This window comes from Diorhabda sublineata, chromosome 7 (assembly GCF_026230105.1).
Source record: "Diorhabda sublineata isolate icDioSubl1.1 chromosome 7, icDioSubl1.1, whole genome shotgun sequence".
Lineage (NCBI taxonomy): Eukaryota > Metazoa > Arthropoda > Insecta > Coleoptera > Chrysomelidae > Diorhabda > Diorhabda sublineata.
The window spans coordinates 34,364,738-34,388,702 of record NC_079480.1 but is presented as its reverse complement, the minus strand read 5'-3'; the positions used below and the strand labels follow the sequence as shown (position 1 = coordinate 34,388,702).

The following is a 23,965-nucleotide window of genomic DNA, read 5'->3' as shown; positions in this document are numbered from 1 at the left end:
CTAACCTAACCTAACCTAACCTAACCTTTTTTTTTTTTTTTTTTTTTTTTTTTTTGTGGGTGGGAAAATCTTCGAAAGACTTCTGGGAAGGTGTCCCAGGCGTGCTGGATTCACCCGTTACCCGGGCGCCTACCAGCTAAAAACCCACCCTCTTCTCCGCCGACGCATGTGGAACCGTTCTTAGCGAACATCGCGTCACATGCGCCGGCTGTGCTCTTCATCTCCGTGTTCTATCTAGTAAATAAAAATACCATACACTACGATAAGAAACATCACATACACAAGTAAAAACAGAGGTAACGTACACATAATGAATATAAATTAAAAAGCCTGCCTAATATAAACTGTATAAATAAAACTTAACCTAACTTATCCTATCTTTAAAAACATAAGTACAGATTAAAGAAAAAACTTAGCCTATCTTAAAAAAATAGAAAAAGAAAAAATTTAAAATCTAATATAAATAAAAAACCCTACATTAAATAAAAACTTAGATCTATTTTAAAACTGTATAGATAAAAATGTATAAATAAAATCCTAAATCTAATTTTAAAATTTTGTATAAATAAAATCTAACTTTAAAATTGTATAAATATATAAAACTTTGTATATATAAAAGAATAAAATCGGTGTATAAACATGTAATAAAATTTTAAAACTTGTATAAATAAAATCAATTAAAATTAATAAGTTAAGACGCCACTCGTTAACAATCACAACTACATATTAAAAATCTTCACGCTTTCTTTCCTTTTCCTCTTTGGCCTTTATCATTCCCGTAACAATATCTATAACCCTGTCGTACACCTTCTTTTCTTTGATGGCAGCGATCATAATATTCCTGCACCTCAGGGTGCCGTTACTTTTTATTGCTTTTTTTAGTTCTTCTTGTTTCTGCCGGTGGACTCGACATTCCGTCACCACGTGACGGGGGTCCTCTGTCACACCGCAAATGGGGCACAGGTCATCTCTCGTTTTTTTTATTCCGTAGGTGTATTTTCTGAAAGACCCATGCCCCGTCAGAAATTGTGTAAAATAATAATTTGTTCTGCGGTGTGCGCACTTATACCACTCCGTCACATCCGGTATCAATGTCTTTGTCCACGCGGCTTTGGCACCCTCTTCCCTCCACTCTCGCTGCCATTTGTCCAGGCTGACTTCTCTTTCTTCTTTTTTTATACTTTCGATATTTTTATCCCTGTCAGCCTGAACTCTCCTATAGATTCTGACCCTCTCGTCCACCATTATGTGGATCGGGATCACTCCCGCGATCGTCTGCAGCGCGATAGCAGAGACAGTTCTGTATGCGCTGCAGACCCGAAGCAGCGGTTTCCGTTGCGCTGTTGTATATATATTTTTATACTTTTGTATTTTCATAACTTCCGCCCATACCGGTGCCCCATAGAGGAGGATCGAATGTATATTTTCCAATAGTACCCTCCTCCTCTGGCTGCCGGGGCCGCCTATGTTAGGCAGCATCTTTTGTAGGGCGGAAGTTCTTTCTCCTGCTTTTTTAACCGCTGCTTCCACGTGCTTCGAGAAGATCAGTCTATTATCGAAGGTTACGCCCAGGTATTTTACTGTTTTTTGGGAATTGATAAGTTGGCCGTCTCCGAGATCGAATTGGATTCGATCCCGGAACGCTCTAGGTCCTCTAAGCACTATTATTTCCGTTTTCTCTACCGCTATTTGCAGGTCCATCTGCTCTATCCAGCTTTTTATTCTAATCAAATTTTCTTTAATTATATCTACGATGCCCCAATTCATATCGCTTTCCGCTAATATTGCTAGGTCGTCAGCGTATGCGATCGATTTGGCGCCGCCCTCTAGTTCTAATCGGAGTACCCCGTCATAAAGTATATTCCAAAGGGTCGGTCCTAACACCGACCCTTGGGGCACTCCGGCGGTCAATTGGATTTGTTGCCTTCTCGATACGCATACTCTTCTTTCCGTTAGGTAGTCCTTTATAATGTTTACCAAATATACTGGGGCCTTCATTTCACTCAATTTTTTGATTATCAGGCCCCAGTTGGCCGAATTAAAGGCGTTTTTAATATCGACCATTACAAGGACCACCCATCTTTTTCTCGAAGCTTTCGCCGCATCGTGTACCCACTTTGCGGCGTCCACTGCTGAGCGACCTTTGCGGAAGCCGTACTGCTGATCTGACAGAGCTGCTCTGCTGTCCAGGAAATTTTCTAATCTTTTTTTAATTAAGATTTCATAATATTTTCCCAGACAGTCTAACAAGCATACCGGTCTGTATGAGGCCGGCGAATCGGGGGGTTTCCCAGGTTTCAACAATAGTACTAAATTTGCTGTTTTTAATTCTCTAGGAAACTCTTGCCTGCACAGTAGTTCGTTAAAAACGGATGTAATAATTTCAGGCCTCGTTTTGATCAGGGTTTTGATTGCCTCTGGTGGCAGGCCATCAGGGCCGGGGGCTTTACCCTGCTTGATATCTTCGGCAGCGGCCAAGATCTCTTCCAACGTGAAATTTGGTACAGCCGCGTCGCTTTCCATGTGAAAGTTTTCTTCCCTTTTATTAGGGAAGAGTAGCGACGCGGCCTCTAGCCGCTGCTCTTCGTTTAAGTTGTATGGGGCGACGGCTCTCAACGCTCTCATTGTGATTTTATATGCGTCGCCCCATATATCCTTTTCGAGGTCTTCACATATGGCCCGCCATCTTTTCTTCTTTTCATTTTTTATTACCTTGCCCAGAGCTTTTTTTTTCTGTTTGTATATGTCTTTATACATTTCTTCGCCCCCGCTTCTGGTGTATGTTCTCCGGGCAAGGAGGCAATCCTCTCGGAGTTTCTCTATCTCATCATTCCACCAATATGGCATTTGTCTATTTTGTTTTTTTTTGTTTTTATTATCCTTTATCACTTTTTCTTTAATATCTTTTAGTACTAACTGAAGAGTCTCGAAGTTCACCACCTTTTTTTGATCTATTTCCAGGTTCTTTATTTTGTCTATTAATTTATTGTATATGTTTTTGTTATTTCTGTTTGTATTATTATTTTGTTTTTTTGTCCTGCTTTTAATGTCGTAGGTGATGAACTTGTGGTGGGTAAATATCTGATCGTCGAGGACATCCCAGTTTGCAATTTTTCTGGATGACCCCTCACTAGCAAGAGTCACATCGATGTGACTCCTGCTAGTGCCCCTAACAAACGTTGGTTTTTTATTGTTTATTGCCACTATATTCATTTGGGCCATCCAGTCGTCCCAGAGGTCACCCCTCTCGTCATTTATAGGGGATCCCCACTGAGACGATTTTGCGTTAACGTCCCCGACAATCAGAAAGTTCTTATTGCCGGTGACGGTATTCATTATTTTCTTTATTGTTTTTCTATATTCAATCATAGAGACATTGGGGGAAACGTAACAGGCCACGATCGTGATCTCGCAGTCAAGCTCGACCACGACGTAGCCCGCCTCTCTTTGCAAGTTCCTCACCCCAATATCCCTATTCCTGAATAATACCGCCACGTCCTTTCTCTTATCTTGTACCCAACCACCCCCCTCAGTCAGTTTTTTATTTGGTTCAGAAACGATAAGTAGATCCGCTTCGAGTTGAGCAGCTTTAACGTGGGTCAGGTCATGAGCTAGTCTAGCCCTTCCCACATTAATCTGCAAAACCCTGATACCGGTCTTGCTAGAGGCCATTTTTTTTTTTTTTTTATTTTATCCTAAAAAAGCGTGTCGATGGTTATCTATCTAAATACCCCAGTCGTTATCTACCAAATACTGTATTTCGGTATTTAGGACACGCCATCGTGTCCGTCCTATGGCCTTTACTGTCGCACGAGAGGCACCACGCCTCATTTTGGCACTCTTGTGCCCGGTGCCCCTCTTTGATACAATTGAAGCAGCATCTGCTTCTGTCCTTGCCGCTACAATTGTAGGTGCTGTGGCCATATTCCAGGCAGCGATAACACCTTAGGGGGGTAAACCTCTCCTTCACAGAGCAATACTGCCAGTGGACTTTAATTTTTTGGGCAGTTCTAAGGGCGGCCGCTCTTTCTTCTCTTATAGCAAGGGTGGCCGTCTGTCCACCTCCCCTGCTCTCCCTCATGCCTCTTACCTCTACTTCTTCCCCATCGATGCCGGTCCACTGGCAGACGGCCTCCTTCAATTCTAAAGGAGTGACCGAAGGGTCTACCTCCATGACGGTGAAGATTGCTTCTTTCCTCTTCACCGTCATATCCATTTTTGCCCCAATTCTGTTATTAATTTCTTCTTTCAGCCTTTCGGCCGCCCCTTGACCCTTTACTTTCACTAGGAGGTCCCCCCCTCCCGTTTTTCGGACGGACTCGACTTTGACGCCTATTTTCTCCACGTTTACTACATTTTTAATGTTTTTCAGGACGTCTGAAAATTTTTTGTCGCCCGTTTTGATAAACAACGACTCTCCCCCTCCTGTTTTAATTCCACCACCATTTTCCTCTCCCTTGGTAATTACCTTCCACTCCGTTTCCTCCCTCCTACCTACGTATTCTAGTAATTGTCTGATTTTATTTTTTTTAATACCCTCTCCTATTATGACATTAATTATTTTTTCCCCCCTCTCCGCCGCCAGTTTTGCCATCTCCCTTATGATTTTATATTTTTTATCTTCCTCCTCCCCTACCCTAACCAAATAGTCGTGCCATTCTCGCTCCTTGTTTTTTGTTTTGATCCTATTTTCTATAATGTCCAACTGGCCCTCCTCTAGCTCGTCTATTATTCCCCAAACTTCCTCCCTTAATTTTTTAATTTTTTCTATTGTTTCCCCTCCCCTTTCTTTTCCTATTATTATCAAACTACTTATTCTATTTCTTAATACTTCCTCAACCCTATCCCTTTCCCATCTTGTTTTTTTATATACCTCCTCTTCCCATTCTTCCCCTGCTAATCTTTCCCATGCCTCATATTCTCCGCCCCCTGTATCTAATTCCCTTATAATATTTTGTGTTTTCTCCTTTTTTCTTTGTTTTTCTTCCTCTTCCCTACATTCCCTGCACCTCACTTTTCTCAGATTTTTTTTGGTTATAAGTTCCCTCAATTCCTCTAGTTTTTTTATTAATTTTTCATCCCCTCCCATCATGTTTTTAATTTCTAGAATTTTATTGTCTATTTCCTCCTCCTCTCCCGTTGTTGTTTCTCCCTCTTTCCTTTCTTTTTTATTTTCTATTTCCCCCTCAACCTTGCTTTCCTCCCTTTCCCTTTTTTTTCCCGTTTCTCCGAATATTATTTTTTTCAATAGTGCCCCCTCACTACTCTCGTCTCCTTCTTCTTCATTCTCCTCTTCCAGTATCGTTGATTGTATCCTGTCCGTGCTTCTGTTTATTTTTTTGTTCTTTTTTTGTCTCTGTATCAATTCCCATTCGAATTTTCTTCTTTCTTCTTCTTCTTCTTCCTTTCGTCTAACCTCTTCCTCCACTGTTCTCCTCTTCTCCTCCTTCTTCTTAATTTGGTTTTGTTTATTTGGTTCCATTCAGTTCCCACGAGTTGGGACGTGTGAAAGGTCCGGCGAGGCAGTGCGCCCTTACCCCGCTAAGGCTAAAAATACTCTGGGGAGGTCGCCAGGTATCCCCAGAGGCACACGTTCGAGACTGACTCCGCGCAGCCATTCATCCCGTAGCCACGGTAGCTCACAACGTAGGATTACGGATTCTTTTCTCGAGGTTTACTCCTCTATGTCTTTTTTGGTCCGCGGGCAATTATTGGGGAACCCATTTGTTCCTTATTCATCACCTATCCGATGAGGTTGGTCGGTCATGTTTCCTCTTACAAAAGGTTGAGAGACTCAGGACCGACCACTCCTTTCGGAGACACCCTATGAGCCATTGGGACGCGTCGTGTCGGGTAGACCAAACCCCCTCCCAGAGAACTCGTTCCGAGGATTTGGGCCGACTCACTTCCTGCCTCCTCGACTCGACCTCTCTGAGCACGAAACCTAACCTAACCTAACCTAACCTAACCTAACCTAACCTAACCTAACCTAACCTAACCTAACCTAACCTAACCTAACCTAACCTAACCTAACCTAACCTAACCTAACCTAACCTAACCTAACCTAACCTAAAACCTAAAACCTAAAACCTAAAAAGGAAAAGAGGGAAAAAGGAAAAGAGGGAAAAAGGAAAAGAGGGAAAAAGGAAAAGAGGGAAAAAGGAAAAGAGGGAAAAAGGAAAAGAGGGAAAAAGGAAAAGAGGGAAAAAGGAAAAGAGGGAAAAAGGAAAAGAGAGAAAAAGGAAAAGAGGGAAAAAGGAAAAGAGGGAAAAAGGAAAAGAGGGAAAAAGGAAAAAAAAGAGGGAAAAAAGGAAAGGAGGGAAAAAAGGAAAGGAGGGAAAATAGGAAAGGGGGGGAAGGAAAGGGGGGAAAGGGAAAGGGGAAAGGGAAAATTAAAAAAATTTGCCATGTTTTTTTTTTGTTAAGTTTTAAAATTAGAATCTAAAAACTGCTAAAGAAAATTAAAAAGGGAGAGAAAATTTTCATTAAAAAAGAAAAAAACGGCGAGGTTAGGTTAGGTTTTAAATTCTAAGACTCGAGAATTTAAAAAATACTGAAAAAAAAAAAAAAATTTCTGCTTAAAAGGTGGGAGGGAAAAAATTCATTTTTATTTTCATTGAAAGAATGCTAACCTAACACTAAAATAAAAAATCTAAAACTCCTCTAAAACTGCTAAAGGTGGGAGAGAAAAAAAAATTTCAATTTCTAAGGACTAAACAAAATCTAAGAATTCTATTTGCTAAAGAGATGCTAAAAACAACATGCTCAAGTCTAGAGAAAATATTCTAAACGTCAAAGAAAATCCCAAAATTCAAGAATATCAAAGAAAAATGTAAATATCAAAAAATTGTATACATGTTCATTTATTATAAATTAGGTTAGGTGATTTTCGATCAAAAATTTAAGAAAATAAAAATTCTCAAAAAGAAACAACTCTTTTTTACAAATATTTTTGAATCTCAACTATTTAGTCAACAAAATTCATCTTTCTATATAAATAAAATAAATTTTGTCAAATGTTTCAGTTTTCAAAATAAACCGGAATTATATCTAATCAATTAGGAAAATAAAAGCAAACACAAGACACAAAAAGCACGACACCACACTGATTTCATTCAAACTCCATACAACTCGCATTATATTTATTCAAACTAATATTTTGTATCAACTCAATATTAAATTGCAAAATATGTTATGTTAAATAAAGTGTAGTTAAATAAAATAGATGGAATTATTACGAGGCGCAACCTCGTGTACCATTTTATTTATTTTCTACAACCAAATTCCTGAAAAGTGTCAACTTCTCTCAAATACTAAATAAATATTTTTCAGAGTTTCCATTTTTTCTGTGCGAAAAACCAAATAATAAAACCAAAACAAATATTTGACAAATTGGGAATAAATTAAAGTCTCAATGTATTTTTTATTAAAATTTACTTCAACAGTGAGCTGTTTGTTAGCTTCGCTTCTACTCTCCCGTCCTAGAGGCTCGAAAGAGTAGCAAGTTACTGAGCCACTCCACCAACTTCAAGGTCTTACAGCTCCCAGGAGTGGACCTAACCTAAGCTTACATTAAATCAACTAACTATAAACATATTTACAAATCATTAAAGTCAATTTCCTACCTCTTACAATAAAACTAAAAAAAATACATCACATAACAACATAAATATAACAACACTTCACTTCAACTCCTGCTGCCTCCTTAGCCATTACACAAACTTCCGGGACGCTAAAACAAACAAAAATTAATACAACTCTTCAAATAAAGCTAATACAATTTATTCTATTTCCTAATTAATCTTTTGTCCATAAAATTGTTCAAGTAAACACTTACCTTCAAATTAAACACAACACTTTAGTAACTTTACGTTAAAAATTAGTAGTTAGTAGTTAGTAGTTTTCGCACAGAATGGTGAAGAATTAAATGGAAAGATAAAATCAAAAACATTAACTCAACTCTCAATAGTTACAATTTGTTGCAACAAGTTCTTACCTTAAACTTGATATTTACATTTTTATTTGATATTCTTGAATTTTGATATTTTCTTGTTATTAGCATCTCTTTAGCAAATAGAATTTTTAGATTTTGTTTAGTAGTAGAAAAATTGGAACACAAATGAAGCAAAACGAGAAAAAATGAGAGAGAACATTCTCAGTTGACTGAATGAGAAATGGAATCACTCCTAGAAGACACAAAAAACGAATCGCAACAGGAAAGTTTGAATTAATTAATGTGAAAAGAAAAATTATTCAGCTGAATGTTTGATCGAGAGGAAAGATGTAGTGCAGGTGATGGATGAAAAGCAGGTATAATCGGTGAAACCCCAAGTATTAAGCCTCACAAAACTATCTCATCAATCGAGTTCTTTTGATTAGACTAAAAAATGAGTCGTGGGGCGCGTGAAATTTCTATCAACAATCCCTTTCGCTCATATATATTAACTGCTATTTTTTAATTTACGCCGAATTTCATTTTTAGTCTTTTCAAAATCCTTGATTGATGGAAAGAAGTGTGAAGAATAGTACCTAAGACCAATTACCCATATTGCTTTTGTTACATCAATCCTACACGAATCACCAATCCGTATTCCCGATAAAAACAATCAACGTAAATATAAAAGAGAAAATCTTATGTTTTCTGCACGAGAAAAGCAGGAAGAACAACCCTAAATTGACTACGAGGATGAATGAGAAATTTAATCACTCCTAGAGGGCACAGAAGGTCAATCGCAACAGGAAAGTTTGAATTAATTAATGTGAAAAGAAAAATTATTCAGCTGAATGTTTGATCGAGAGGAAAGATGTAGTGCAGGTGATGGATGAAAAGCAGGTATAATCGGTGAAACCCCAAGTATTAAGCCTCACAAAACTATCTCATCAATAGAGTTCTTTTGATCAGACTAAAAAATGAATCGTGGGGCGCGTGAAATTTCTATCAACAATCCCTTCCGCTCATATATATTAACTGCTTTTTTTTAATTTACGCCGAATTTCATTTTTAGTCTTTTCAAAATTCTTGATTGATGGAAAGAAGTGTAAAACATAATACCTAGGACCAATTACCCATATTGCTTTTGTTACATCAATCCTACACGATTCACCAATCCGTATTTCCGATAAAAACAATCAACGTGAATATAATGGAGAAAATTTTGGGATTTACGTACTGGGAACGAATGTCAAACATGATTTGAGGTGACCCACCAACACAATTGGTTTCAATATAATAGAGGAAATCTTGTGTTTTCCGCACGAGAAAAGCAGAGAGAAAACAACCCTTAATTAACTGCATAGGTGAATAAGAAATTGAACCACTCCTTAAGGACACAAATGACGAATCAAAACGAGAAACAATGAGAGAGAACAACACCCTTAGTTGACTGCGTAGATTAATGAGAAATGGAATCACACCAAGAGGACACAAAAAACGAATCGAGGCAGGAAAGTTTGAATTAATTAATGTGAATAGAAAAATTATTCAGCTGAATGTTTGATCGAGAGGAAAGATGTAGTGCAGGTGATGGATGAAAAGCAGGTATAATCGGTGAAACCCTAGGTACTAAGCCTCACAAAACTATCTCATCAATCGAGTTCTTTTGATCAGACTAAAAAATGAGTCGTGGGGCGCGTGAAATTTCTATCAACAATCCCTTTCGCTCATATATATTAACTGCTATCTTTTAATTTACGCCGAATTTCATTTTTAGTCTTTTCAAAATCCTTGATTGATTGAAAGAAGTGTGAAGAATAGTACCTAAGACCAATTAGCCATATTGCTTTTGTTACATCAATCCTACACGAATCACCAATCCGTATTCCCGATAAAAACAATCAACGTAAATATAAAAGAGAAAATCTTATGTTTTCTGCACGAGAAAAGCAGGAAGAATAACAACCCTAAATTGACTACGAGGATGAATGAGAAATTTAATCACTCCTAGAGGGCACAGAAGGTCAATCGCAACAGGAAAGTTTGAATTAATTAATGTGAATAGAAAAATTATTCAGCTGAATGTTTGATCGAGAGGAAAGATGTAGTGCAGGTGATGGATGAAAAGCAGGTATAATCGGTGAAACCCCAGGTACTAAGCCTCACAAAACTATCTCATCAATCGAGTTCTTTTGATCAGACTAAAAAATGAGTCGTGGGGCGCGTGAAATTTCTATCAACAATCCCTTCCGCTCATATATATTAACTGCTATTTTTTTTTATTTTACGCCGAATTTCATTTTTAGTCTTTTCAAAATCCTCGATTGATGGAAAGAAGTGTGAAGAATAATACCTAGGACCAATTATCCATATTGCTTTTGTTACATCAATCCTACACGAATCACCAATCCGTATTCCCGATAAAAACAATCAACGTGAATATAATGGAGAAAATTTTGGGATTTACGTACTGGGAACGAATGTCAAAGATGATTTGAGGTGACCCACCAACACAATTGGTTTCAATATAATAGAGGAAATCTTGTGTTTTCCGCACGAGAAAAGCAGAGAGAAAACAACCCTTAATTAACTGCATAGGTGAATAAGAAATTGAACCACTCCTTAAGGACACACATGACGAATCAAAGCGAGAAACAAACAACACCCTTAGTTGACTGCGTAGATGAATGAGAATGGAATCACTCCTAGACGACACAAAAGAGGGATCGAAACAGGAATGTTTGAATTAATTGAAGGGGAAATAGGAAAATTATTCAGCTGAATGTCTGATCGAGAGGAAAGATGTAGTGCAGGTGATGGATGAAAAGCAGGTATAATCGGTGAAACCCCAGGTATTAAGCCTCACAAAACTATCTCATCAATCGAGTTCTTTTGATCAGACTAAAAAATGAATCGTGGGGCGCGTGAAATTTCTATCAACAATCCCTTCCGCTCATATATATTAACTGCTATTTTTTTTTATTTTACGCCGAATTTTATTTTTAGTCTTTTCAAAAGGCTCTAAGATCGATGAAAGAGAAGTGTTAAACATAATACCTAGGACCAATTACCCATATTGCTTTTGTTACATCAATCCTACACGAATCACCAATCCTTTATCCCGATGGAAACGTTCAACGTGAATATAGAAGATGTTTTGAGTTCACTCCTCGGGGACACAAAAGACGAATCAAAACGAGAAACAATGAGAGAGAACAACAACCCTAAATTGACTTCGAAGATGAATGAGAAATTTAATCGCTCCTAAAGGACACAGAAGGCCTATCGCAACAGGAAAGTTTGAATTAATTGAAGTGAAAAGAAAAATATTCAGCTGAATGTTTAATCGAAAGGAAAGATGTTGTGCAGGTGATGGATGAAAAGCAGGAATAATCGGTGAAACCCCAGGTACTAAGCCTCACAAAACTATCTCATCTATCCGAGTTCTTTTGATCAGACTAAAAAATGAGTCGTGGGGCGCGTGAAATTTCTATCAACAATCCCTTTCGCTCATATATATTAACTGCTATTTTTTTATTTTACGCCTAATTTCATTCTTAGTCTTTTCAAAATCCTTGATTGATGGAAAGATGTGTGAAGAATAGTACCTAGGACCAATTACCCATATTGCTTTTGTTACATCAATCCTACACGAATCACCAATCCTTATTCTCGACGGAAACGTTCAACGGAATATAGAAGTTTTATTGGGTTTATAGCCCAGGAAATGAAACTGAAAAGGAAAAAGACAATTTATGTAAATGTCAATGATGATTTGAGACCCTCAACCAATTAGTTTTGATTTTATAAAATAGAGAAATTTTGGGGTATATGATTTATTGTGAAAGAACAACTCTATATCGACTACGTAGATTACCGAGAATATTGGGACGATGGCAAGGATAAGATAACGAGAGCCTAAAGCAAGTCCAACGATTCTAATTTCAAAAGGAAATAAAATTACCTACTTCACGGGGGGATACAAAATTTGAATTAAACCAGGAAATTTTCAATTGATAAAAGTGAAAAGAAAAGAAAAACCCATTCTTCAGTTCAGTCAAAAGTTTTGTAGGGACATTTTTTGTCTTCAATAAACTACTTTTATTTATCTTCCAAATAAAATCAAAATAAGGAGTATTTTGAGGTTAAACATTTCAATTGGTACATGATAATTGAGAATTGTTTAAAATTGATTAAATTTTGGAATCCAGAACATGAAGAAATAAATTAAGATGTGCCCCATTCTTCCGGAAATGGAATAATTGATCTAAATTTAAGAGAGTTAATGCTTAGATCCCAAGTACCTACCGGTTATCATAACATTCATCATCAATCTGAGGTATTGATTAGACTAAAATATGTATTTGCTAAAATGAAAAATGAAATCTGTATATTATATTAATGGCAGTTAATATATATGAGCGATAGAGTATTGATATTAATTTCACGCACCCCACGATTTTAGTCTAATCGATACCTCTAACTGATGACGAATATCATGATGATTTGTAGGCACATGGAAATTCGATCAAGATAAATGTTTTTGAAGAGTGAAATGTGAAATGATCAAAATGAGTTCTCTAAAACGTTCATAGATATTTTTCATTTGTTGTTAAATAGAGATTGAACTGAAGAAAATATCAAGTTATGTAAAATAGAGAACGGCAATAAAATATCATGACCAATTTCGAAGATATGATTAAATTATGAAATGAAAATGTAAGTAGTTCTTGAACCCCAGTAGTATCAAGATTATTTTGAAAACAAATATATATAAGTATAAACAATACGTATGTCCCATGAAAATGTTCAATATGATGAAATAAGCAGATATTTTGAGTTTTACGTTTACGAGATAATTAGACTGAACTGAAGAACTCTGGAATCGAGAATTTCGGAAAGATTCGAAGCCCTAAATGAATTCGATTAGTTTAAAAATAATACATTTCGAGTATTTCGCAGCACAGAAAACAAGAAACAAAAAACGGGACTATGTGTATGACCAACAATTTTGGAAAATTGGCAAAACAATAGAATTATTTACTCCCATTTTGGAAACCGGACGCATCGGCACAGCGACGAAATTGGAAACCATTAGTCCAATTCACGTTGCCTCGATCCGATGCGGTGGTATTTCACCGGGCGATGCGAGTGGGTCACATCTACCACATCAATGGAGGATGAAAAGGAAATAATGGTATTGAAAAACACTCCGTAGAAAATTGGAAATTTCGAAATATGACAATTTATATGATATCCTGAAAACATGAATGAATAATAAAGAGAATTTTTTGTTTGCAGCACAGAAAAAAAAATGGTTATTTACGGTTTGCGTTCGTAAATCTGTTTTTATGAAATTATTTATTATATGTGATATTTTTGTGTTTAATTAGAAAATCCTTTCTCTTCAGTTTTACCAATTATATAATACACAACAGTGAATGAATGTTTTTTGACATTAAATCCCTCGATTTATCGGTATATAATAATCTCTGAAATGATGGAACAAATAATAAGAAATACTGAGAATCATAAATCTACTCTACTCTACTTATTTCTACTCTATTCTATTCTACTAACAAAAAAAACCAAAGTGGCAATCGTGTCCCCTAACTAGTCTCACCTATCCTGTACGGAGTGTGTACGAAAGTGAAGACCACATTCCAGTACGAAGTATATGCGAATGACAAGAATTTAAAATAATACAGGGTGTAGCTAGAAATTAGATACCAATGATTAATGTAGATGAATGAGGAATGAAACCACTCCTTGGGGACATGGGACACGATAGACGAATCAAAACAAAAAAATCTGAATTAATTGGAATGAAAAGATAAAATTATTCAGCTGAATGTTTGATCGAGAGGAAAGATGTAGTGCAGGTGATGGATGAAAAGCAGGTATAATCGGTGAAACCCCAGGTCCTAAGCTTCACAAAACTACCTCATCTATATAGTTCTTTTGATCAGACTAAAAAATGAGTCGTGGGGCGCGTGAAATTTCTATCAACAATCCCTTCCGCTCGTATATATTAACTGCTACTTTTAATTTTACGCCGATGTCCATTTTTAGTCTTTTCAAAAGGCTCTAAGATCGATGAGAGAGAAGTGTAAAACATAATACCTAGGACCAATTATCCATATTGCTTTTGTTACATCAATCCTACACGAATCACCAATCCGTATTCCCGATAAAAACAATCAACGTGAATATAATGGAGAAAATTTTGGGATTTACGTACTGGAAACGAATGAAAGATGATTTGAGGTGACCCACCAACACAATTGGTTTCAATATAATAGAGGAAATCTTGTGTTTTCCGCATGAGAAAAAAAGAGAGAAAAACAAACCTTAATTAACTACGTAAGTGAATAAGAAATTGAACCACTCCTAGGGACACAAATGACGAATCAAAGCGAGAAACAAACAACACCCTTAGTTGACTGCGTAGATGAATGAGAATGGAATCACTCCTAGACGACACAAAAGAGGGATCGAAACAGGAATGTTTGAATTAATTGAAGGGGAAATAGGAAAATTATTCAGCTGAATGTCTGATCGAGAGGAAAGATGTAGTGCAGGTGATGGATGAAAAGCAGGTATAATCGGTGAAACCCCAGGTATTAAGCCTCACAAAACTATCTCATCAATCGAGTTCTTTTGATCAGACTAAAAAATGAATCGTGGGGCGCGTGAAATTTCTATCAACAATCCCTTCCGCTCATATATATTAACTGCTATTTTTTTTTATTTTACGCCGAATTTTATTTTTAGTCTTTTCAAAAGGCTCTAAGATCGATGAAAGAGAAGTGTTAAACATAATACCTAGGACCAATTACCCATATTGCTTTTGTTACATCAATCCTACACGAATCACCAATCCTTTATCCCCATGGAAACGTTCAACGTGAATATAGAAGATGTTTTGAGTTCACTCCTCGGGGACACAAAAGACGAATCAAAACGAGAAACAATGAGAGAGAACAACCCTAAATTGACTTCGAAGATGAATGAGAAATTTAATCGCTCCTAAAGGACACAGAAGGCCTATCGCAACAGGAAAGTTTGAATTAATTGAAGTGAAAAGAAAAATATTCAGCTGAATGTTTAATCGAGAGGAAAGATATAGTGCAGGTGATGGATGAAAAGCAGGTATAATCGGTGAAACCCCAGGTATTAAGCCTCACAAAACTATCTCATCAATCGAGTTCTTTTGATCAGACTAAAAAATGAGTCGTGGGGCGCGTGAAGTTTCTATCAACAATCCCTTCCGCTCATATATATTAACTGCTATTTTTTATTTTACGCCGAATCTCATTTTTAGTCTTCAAAATCCTTGATTGATGGAAAGAAGTGTAAAACATAATACCTAGGACCAATTACCCATATTGCTTTTGTTACATCAATCCTACACGAAGCACCAATCCGTATTCCCGATAAAAACAATCAACGTGAATATAATGGAGAAAAATTTGGGATTTACGTACTGGGAACGAATGTCAAAGATGATTTGAGGTGACCCACCAACACAATTGGTTTCAATATAATAGAGAAAATCTTGTGTTTTCCGCACGAGAAAAGCAGAGAGGAAACAACCCTTAATTAACTGCATAGGTGAATAAGAAATTGAACCACTCCTTAAGGACACAAATGACGAATCAAAACGAGAAACAATGAGAGAGAACAACACCCTTAGTTGACTGCGTAGATTGATGAGAAATGGAATCACACCTAGAGGACACAAAAAACGAATCGAGACAGGAAAGTTTGAATTAATTAATGTGAATAGAAAAATTATTCAGCTGATTGTTTGATCGAGAGGAAAGATATAGTGCAGGTGATGGATGAAAAGCAGGTATAATCGGTGAAACCCCAGGTATTAAGCCTCACAAAACTATCTCATCAATCGAGTTCTTTTGATCAGACTAAAAAATGAATCGTGGGGCGCGTGAAATTTCTATCAACAATCCCTTCCGCTCATATATATTAACTGCTATTTTTTTTTATTTTACGCCGAATTTTATTTTTAGTCTTTTCAAAAGGCTCTAAGATCGATGAAAGAGAAGTGTTAAACATAATACCTAGGACCAATTACCCATATTGCTTTTGTTACATCAATCCTACACGAATCACCAATCCTTTATCCCGATGGAAACGTTCAACGTGAATATAGAAGATGTTTTGAGTTCACTCCTCGGGGACACAAAAGACGAATCAAAACCAGAAACAATGAGAGAGAACAACAACCCTAAATTGACTTCGAAGATGAATGAGAAATTTAATCGCTCCTAAAGGACACAGAAGGCCTATCGCAACAGGAAAGTTTGAATTATTTGAAGTAAAAAGAAAAATATTCAGCTGAATGCTCAATCGAGAGGAAAGATGTAGTGCAGGTGATGGATGAAAAGCAGGTATAATCGGTGAAACCCCAGGTACTAAGCCTCACAAAACTATCTCATCAATCGAGTTCTTTTGATCAGACTAAAAAATGAGTCGTGAGGCGCGTGAAATTTCTATCAACAATTCCTTCCGCTCATATATATTAACTGCTATTTTTTTTATTTTACGCCGAATTTCATTTTTAGTCTTTTCAAAATCCTTGATTGATGGAAAGAAGTGTGAATAATAGTACCTAGGACCAATTACCCATATTGCTTTTGTTACATCAATCCTACACGGATCACCAATCCGTATTCCCGATAAAAACAATCAACGTGAATATAATGGAGAAAACTTTGGGATTTACGTATTGGAAACTAATGTCAAAGATGATTTGAGGAGACCCACCAACACAATTGGTTTCAATAAAGAAAAACTTGTATTTTGTGTATGAGAAAAAGAGGTAGAACTACAACGCTTAGTTGACCGCGTAGGTGAATAAGAAATTGAACCACTCCTAGGGGACACAAATAACGAATCAAAACCAGAAACAATGAGAGAGAGAGCAAACAAAACCCTTAGTTGACTGCGTAGATGATTGAGAAATGGAATCACTCCTAGAGTGACACAAAACAGTGATCGAAACAGGAATGTTTCGAATTAATTGAACTGAAAAGAAAAATTATTCAGTTGAATGTTTGATCGAGAGGAAAGATGTAGTGCAGGTGATGGATGAAAAGCAGGTATAATCGGTGAAACCCCAGGTACTAAGCCTCACAAAACTATCTCATCAATCGAGTTCTTTTGATCAGACTAAAAAATGAGTCGTGGGGCGCGTGAAATTTCTATCAACAATCCCTTCCGCTCATATATATTAACTGCTATTTTTTATTTTACGCCGAATCTCATTTTTAGTCTTTTCAAAATCCTTGATTGATGGAAAGAAGTGTAAAACATAATACCTAGGACCAATTACCCATATTGCTTTTGTTACATCAGTCCTACACGAATCACCAATCCGTATTCCCGATAAAAACAATCAACGTGAATATAATGGACAAAATTTTGAGATTTTCTTACTGGAAAAGAATGTCAAAGATGATTTGAAGAGACACACCAACAATTGGTTCCAATATAATAGAGGAGATCTTTTGTTTTCCGCACCAGAAAAGCAGAGAGAAAAACAACCCTCAATTAACTACGTACGTGAATAAGAAATTGAACCACTCCTAGGGAACACAAATGAAGTAAAATGAGAAACAATGAGAGAGAACATTCTCAGGTGACTGAATGAGGAATGGAATCACTCCTAGTGGACACAAAAGAGGGAACGAAACAGGAATGTTTGAATTAATTGATGTGAAAAGAAAAATTATTCAGCTGAATGTTTGATCGAGAGGAAAGATGTAGTGCAGGTGATGGATGAAAAGCAGGTATAATCGGTAAAACCCCAGGTACTAAGGCTCACAAAACTATCTCATCAATCGAGTTGTTTTGATCAGACTAAAAAATGAATCGTGGGGCGCGTGAAATTTCTATCAACAATCCCTTCCGCTCATATATATTAACTGCTATTTTTTTTATTTTACGCCGAATTTCATTTTTAGTCTTTTCAAAAGGCTCTAAGATCGATGAAAGAGAAGTGTTAAACATAATACCTAGGACCAATTACCCATATTGCTTTTGTTACATCAATCCTACACGAATCACCAATCCTTTATCCCGATGGAAACGTTCAACGTGAATATAGAAGATGTTTTGAGTTCACTCCTCGGGGACACAAAAGACGAATCAAAACGAGAAACAATGAGAGAGAACAACAACCCTAAATTGACTTCGAAGATGAATGAGAAATTTAATCGCTCCTAAAGGACACAGAAGGCCTATCGCAACAGGAAAGTTTGAATTATTTGAAGTAAAAAGAAAAATATTCAGCTGAATGTTTAATCGAAAGGAAAGATGTAGTGCAGGTGATGGATGAAAAGCAGGTATAATCGGTAAAACCCCAGGTACTAAGGCTCACAAAACTATCTCATCAATCGAGTTCTTTTGATCAGACTAAAAAATGAATCGTGGGGCGCGTGAAATTTCTATCAACAATCCCTTCCGCTCATATATATTAACTGCTTTTTTTTTAATTTACGCCGAATTTCATTTTTAGTCTTTTCAAAATCCTTGATTGATGGAAAGAAGTGTAAAGCATAATACCTAGGACCAATTACCCATATTGCTTTTGTTACATCAATCCTACACGAATCACCAATCCGTATTCCCGATAAAAACAATCAACGTGAATATAATGGAGAAAATTTTGGGATTTTCGTACTGGAAACGAATGTCAAAGATGATTTGAGGTGACCCGCCAACAATTGGTTTCAATATAATGAAGAAAAACTTGTATTTTGCGTATGAGAAAAGGAGGGAGAACTACAACCCTTAATTGACTGCGTAGATTAATGAGAAATGAAATCACTCATAGAGGACACAAAAGAGGAGTCGAAAAAAAAAGTTTAGAATGTGAGACCCTGAATTTATCAGTAGTTTGATTCCTTATTTTTGACAATTCAATTACTGTACATATACAAATAATAAAGTTGAAGCAGGAAATTTCAAATAAATAAAAGTTGAAAGATAAACAAATCCGTTTGTTCAGACTAAAAATTTGTCTTTTGGCGCGTTATAATTTCATCATTCTGACCGCTCATAATATGAGTAAGTCATTTTTCATTTTATCGTAAGCCTAAATGGTGAAAAAAATATTGAAGGGTAGTACAAAGGACTAACTACCCATACATATTGCTTCTCTTTATTGACTATACATTAAAAAATTACCTGGTAGTTTTCCAATAATTTCAAGTGAAATGACGACGCATTTCTATTGAGAAGAAAAATCATTTTATTGAGTAATTAGTTCTGTAGATTCTACCTACCAATTTTGAAAATTTGATTACATACAATATATAATAAAATTCCAAGTCATTATTCTTAAACCCTAGTACTTAGTATTTAAATTATTTCGTATACATGTTTATTGACATTACTACAATCATCAATCATCCATATATTTCAAAGAATTGCTGTGATAATAATAATCAAGAATATTTTACCCTCAAATTAATAATTGAATATTTTTTATATGGTATTTGTAGTAGACTATTCACTGAAATTTAAATAATTACGTATTTGCTAGCTTTCGAATTTCATGAAGAAAAATTTCATGTTGTGATGAATTTGTTAATGACATTTTTTGGCATAAAATGCCTAATCCATTGATATTGTCTGAAATGTCGTTATTCAAATCGAGAGGTCCATATGAATTTTCAAAATATAATAACTGAAAATTAAGTGAAATTCCGTGGATATTGTTATCTAATGCATAAAAAAATAACTTGAAATTGTTCATTTTTTTTAAAATAGAGTAATTGAACAAAGATATTCCCTAGGTCCCGAGTGGGTACCTACCTACCGGTTATCATACCACTCAACATCAATTTAGGGTATTGATTAGACCAAAATATGAATTGGTTGAAATAAATAATGAAATCTGTGTATTATATAAATGGCAGTTAATATATATGAGCGATAAAATATTGATATTAATTTCACGCACCCCACCCCAGTCTAATCGATACCCCAAATTGATGACGAGTATTGTGATAACTTAGAATAGAATATCTATCAAGATTAGTTAGATATTAGATAAGTTTTTGAAGAAAAAAATGAACATAAGGGGCTAGCTAAAACTTTTATAGAAATTATTTTATTGGTTGTTGACTTAGAGAGATGGAGATGTAGGAAAAAATTTTTTTTCGACTGTACAAAAATTTGATAATTCAAAACAGTTTTCTATTGAGAAGAAAAATAATTTTATCGAGCAAAAAGATAATAGTTGGGTAAACTCTACGTGAGTACTAATGGCATGACTAATTTAGGAAATTTGATTAGAATATGAAATCCAAAATTTTTGCAAGTCGTTCTTCTTCACCACTACCATCCAAATTATTTTTAGTACTAATACTAATGTATATAATATTTTAATAGAATATCACGTGACTCTAGTGTTTAATTTTTAGTCTGATCGAAACGATGATTGTTATGAATGATTAAATACAATCCCCTTCCTTTCGATGATATACCTCTGGTGCTTTCATGTTTTTCTTGTTGTTCCTGCTGGTGTTTTCTTGTTTTTCTCACTGTTAATGCCACTAAACTACTTAAAATATCTACTAATTACCTTCCAGCTTTTAAATTTTAGGCTTGTGATTGGATGCTATTAACATCTGTATTCAAATTATGTGTATTACATTACATAGACGTAAATTATCAACTAAACCAACAATTAAAAGTTCAAAAATAGAGAAAATTATAAAAGAGTTAATTTTATTGAATAGAAAGTAGGATGTCGATTCAATTCTCAATTTTATAAAAAATTTGTTCAAGAGATTTTGGATTAATTAATTTTTATGAAGATTGATATTTTGTTTTCATAAGAAATTATTAGAATACAATGGTTAAAACTGAAAAAAGTGCACAACAGAAGATTATTGAACTTGATGTTGAAGTTGATTAATAATATTGGAAACCTGTCAATAATATTTTAAAAGCCAGAAAGTAATTTAATCCTAGCTACCAGTAATCATTAATCTTAAAATCTGAACTAAAAATTCATATCATGTGTGATAATAATTCTTAAATACTGTTGATATGTATATATATGATTTTATATGTGTGGATTGGCACACCGCGATTTATTTCTAATAGATGCCGGTTATTAGATTACTAATAACTAGGATTTAACTAATTTCCCAAGTTCAGCCAATTTCTGATAACACAAAGTTTTCATTTTTTATTTAATTGGTATAACTAATTGCACGTTAGCATTTTATTTTCAGGAGAAAGTTAAAGAAAACTACTTGTAGTCCAACGAATATAAGATGGAGGAAAATAAATAATTTCTGTAAATAAAATTAGCAAAAACAAAACGGAGGATTCTAATTGAAAAGCAAGACAAAAAGGATGTATAAAATAATGTGATAAATTCGAGAAAAAAATAAAAGTATATATGACCGTTTCATAGTTGATAGAATTTCCAAATTTCCCACGATTTAATTTATTGCCCTTATTAATGCATTGGAATGATTATGGGTATTTTCCAAAGAAATTTTGTTGATAGAGCTAAAAATTTCCAAGAATATTTTATTAACCGTAAGTTGTGTGTATGGGTATTGTATGGTTGTATGTAAAAAGAAAACTATAAAAATTAGTTAGAGAAAAAATAGAATTGAGCGGCTCTCTCTTTAAAATAATCATGTAGAAAGATAATAGTTTATTATTCGTTATCACTTATCTCATCACTCCTCATCAATCTAGCATATTGATTAGATTAAAATATGAAAAAGTCTTTATTATGGATTTTCAGCACAAATAATAAAGGAAAATGATGTTTTTCATAGAGTTGACAACTAATTATTATTAATTGAGAATAATTTGAAATATTTTATATAAATGGCAGTTAATATATACGAGCGATAGAGTATTGATATCAATTTCACGCACCCCACCCCATTTTAGTCTAATCAATACCCTAAATTGATGGGAGCATTGTGATAATTCGTATAACTGATTGATATTATCCAAATTAATGGACGCGAATAAAAGAAATTATTTATTCATTTTAAGATACACAACAACAAAAATTATTTAATTATATTGGCTTTTGTCTTGGAAACTATCAGATAGAGAGCTGTCCTTGCTATATATGAGCATAGGGATAGATAAGAAAAGAAACCCAAACAATTGAAACTTTTCTATATAAAAGGAGGATATAATGGACCAAATTAAATGAATATGAGACATTGATTCTTAATAGGAATTTCACGCCACCCCGACCCTGAAAATAATTGGTAGATATCTATCTATTACCTACGATTATGGTATGGCTGGAACTTGGGAAGTGTTGTGATGACTGATACCTAAGATTTACCTAATCATTTTCCAACTTTTAAATTTAGTAATATATATAAGTCTACGTAATTTTAAAGTTTTAACTAATTCGAGCTATTTTTAACAAGACAAGTCGGTTGACTTTTGTTTTTGATATAAAGTGGCTAGATCTAGTTATTTCTTAACGTTTTTGAGCGAATAAATATTCACTAATAATATTCATCTACATATTTAAGAAATATGCTATGCTTTCTAATAAAAAACTATTAAAATTAAACAGGTGAAAAGAATATAATAAAATAATATTAATTTCAAGTCAGAATATACTTGATTACCTTCTAGGTACTGATCATACCACGTCAACCTAAGGCATTGATTGGACAAAAAATAAAATGGCATTGAAATTTGAATATAAATCAAAAAAATGTAAATAGCAGTTAATTTGATATGAGCGTTTTTTTTCTTTCATGTAAAAATCAAGCACAAGAGGATAAACCCCATTACACTCGAGTAGTTCGAGTGTGGTGCGCGCCTCTCTTGTAGAGCTGATATTGGTTTGAATTTTAATGTAAATTGTATTATTCGGAAAAACGTGCCTTAGTAGCTGATTCCTCAGGCTTGCACTTCTCCAAAGAAATGAGCTCCGTTAAATTCCAAAGTTCCGGGCGTCTGCAGACGAGCTCGATATTCACGAGCCGCGTCCGTCGTCTTCTTCTTATCCAGTTTGATTATTGATAGAAATTTCACGCACCCAACGAATTATTTCAAGTCTAATTGATGTCTTGGATTGAGTGGTACAATGATGCAATTACTCAGAGATACAAACAGAGCCAAACCGTAATAAACTGCGAATAAATTTTTAAAAGAAAATACCCAATTGAATATCAATGATTGGATAATGTTAAACTTGAAAATATAACAAAGTGTCAAATCTATTGAAAAGAGGACAATCATTATGTAGATAATATACGGACGTTGGAAAATAATTAGCTAGCATTCAAGTACCAGTCTCATAAACAACAATGTATGATTCTATTTTATTCATAAAAAAATTATAAAGTTACCTAAAAAGTATTTTCCCGTTTTACAAAGAGGATGTGTTGAGAAGCAAAGGGAAAGGAGCCATTTCTCAATACGATAGAAAATATTGATAATGTCTCATAAATAATGTCCGTATCCAATATTCATTTCGTTTGTTAATAAATCATACTAAAAGAAAGCCTTAGTATTCAAAATTAGAGCCAATCGTACCTACTCTATGGTTTTAACCCAACATTCAGCAGGATCCTTGAGAACTTAACATAAAACCTCATACTCTTGAATCAGCTGTCCACTATATACCTCGGCATAGATAACTCCGCCGTCTGGAATAATTTCAAAGTACACTTATCATCTTTCATAATTCCATCAAACATACAACAAGGCTATTCGCTTGAATCGATCTCTTTCTCCAGCGGGATCTGGTAATTTTCCTTTGTCTAACCACTGATTTTCACGTTTTGGTTGTTTCGATAAATCCATTTTTCAATCGCAAGAGCAATGTGTCTAAATCTTTTGCCAAGATAAGGAGCTGTTTATACACATCTATTCGAAGTTTAGCTTGAATATCGGTTATACCTGTAGCATTATTCAATAACTTTCATAGATCCTAGCCAATGATTTCAAATGACGATATATGATACTAGCTTAATTTTCTCCTGCTTCTCTTGT

The 23,965-nt window shown here is 35.0% G+C and overlaps 1 protein-coding gene across 1 annotated transcript; it reads right to left on the bottom strand.

Moving 5' to 3' along the window:
• Window positions 1-3,739: 3,739 nt before the first annotated feature.
• LOC130447138 (golgin subfamily A member 6-like protein 22) lies at window positions 3,740-5,482 on the bottom strand. Its single transcript, XM_056783795.1, has one exon. The coding sequence runs from the start codon at window positions 5,480-5,482 to the stop codon at window positions 3,740-3,742; it is 1,743 nt and encodes a 580-aa protein (XP_056639773.1).
• Window positions 5,483-23,965: the final 18,483 nt, after the last annotated feature.

Excerpts from the sequence above, each read along its gene's own strand:
- LOC130447138 (XM_056783795.1), bottom strand. The coding sequence starts at position 5,482 with ATGGAACCAAATAAACAAAACCAAATTAAGAAGAAGGAGGAGAAGAGG.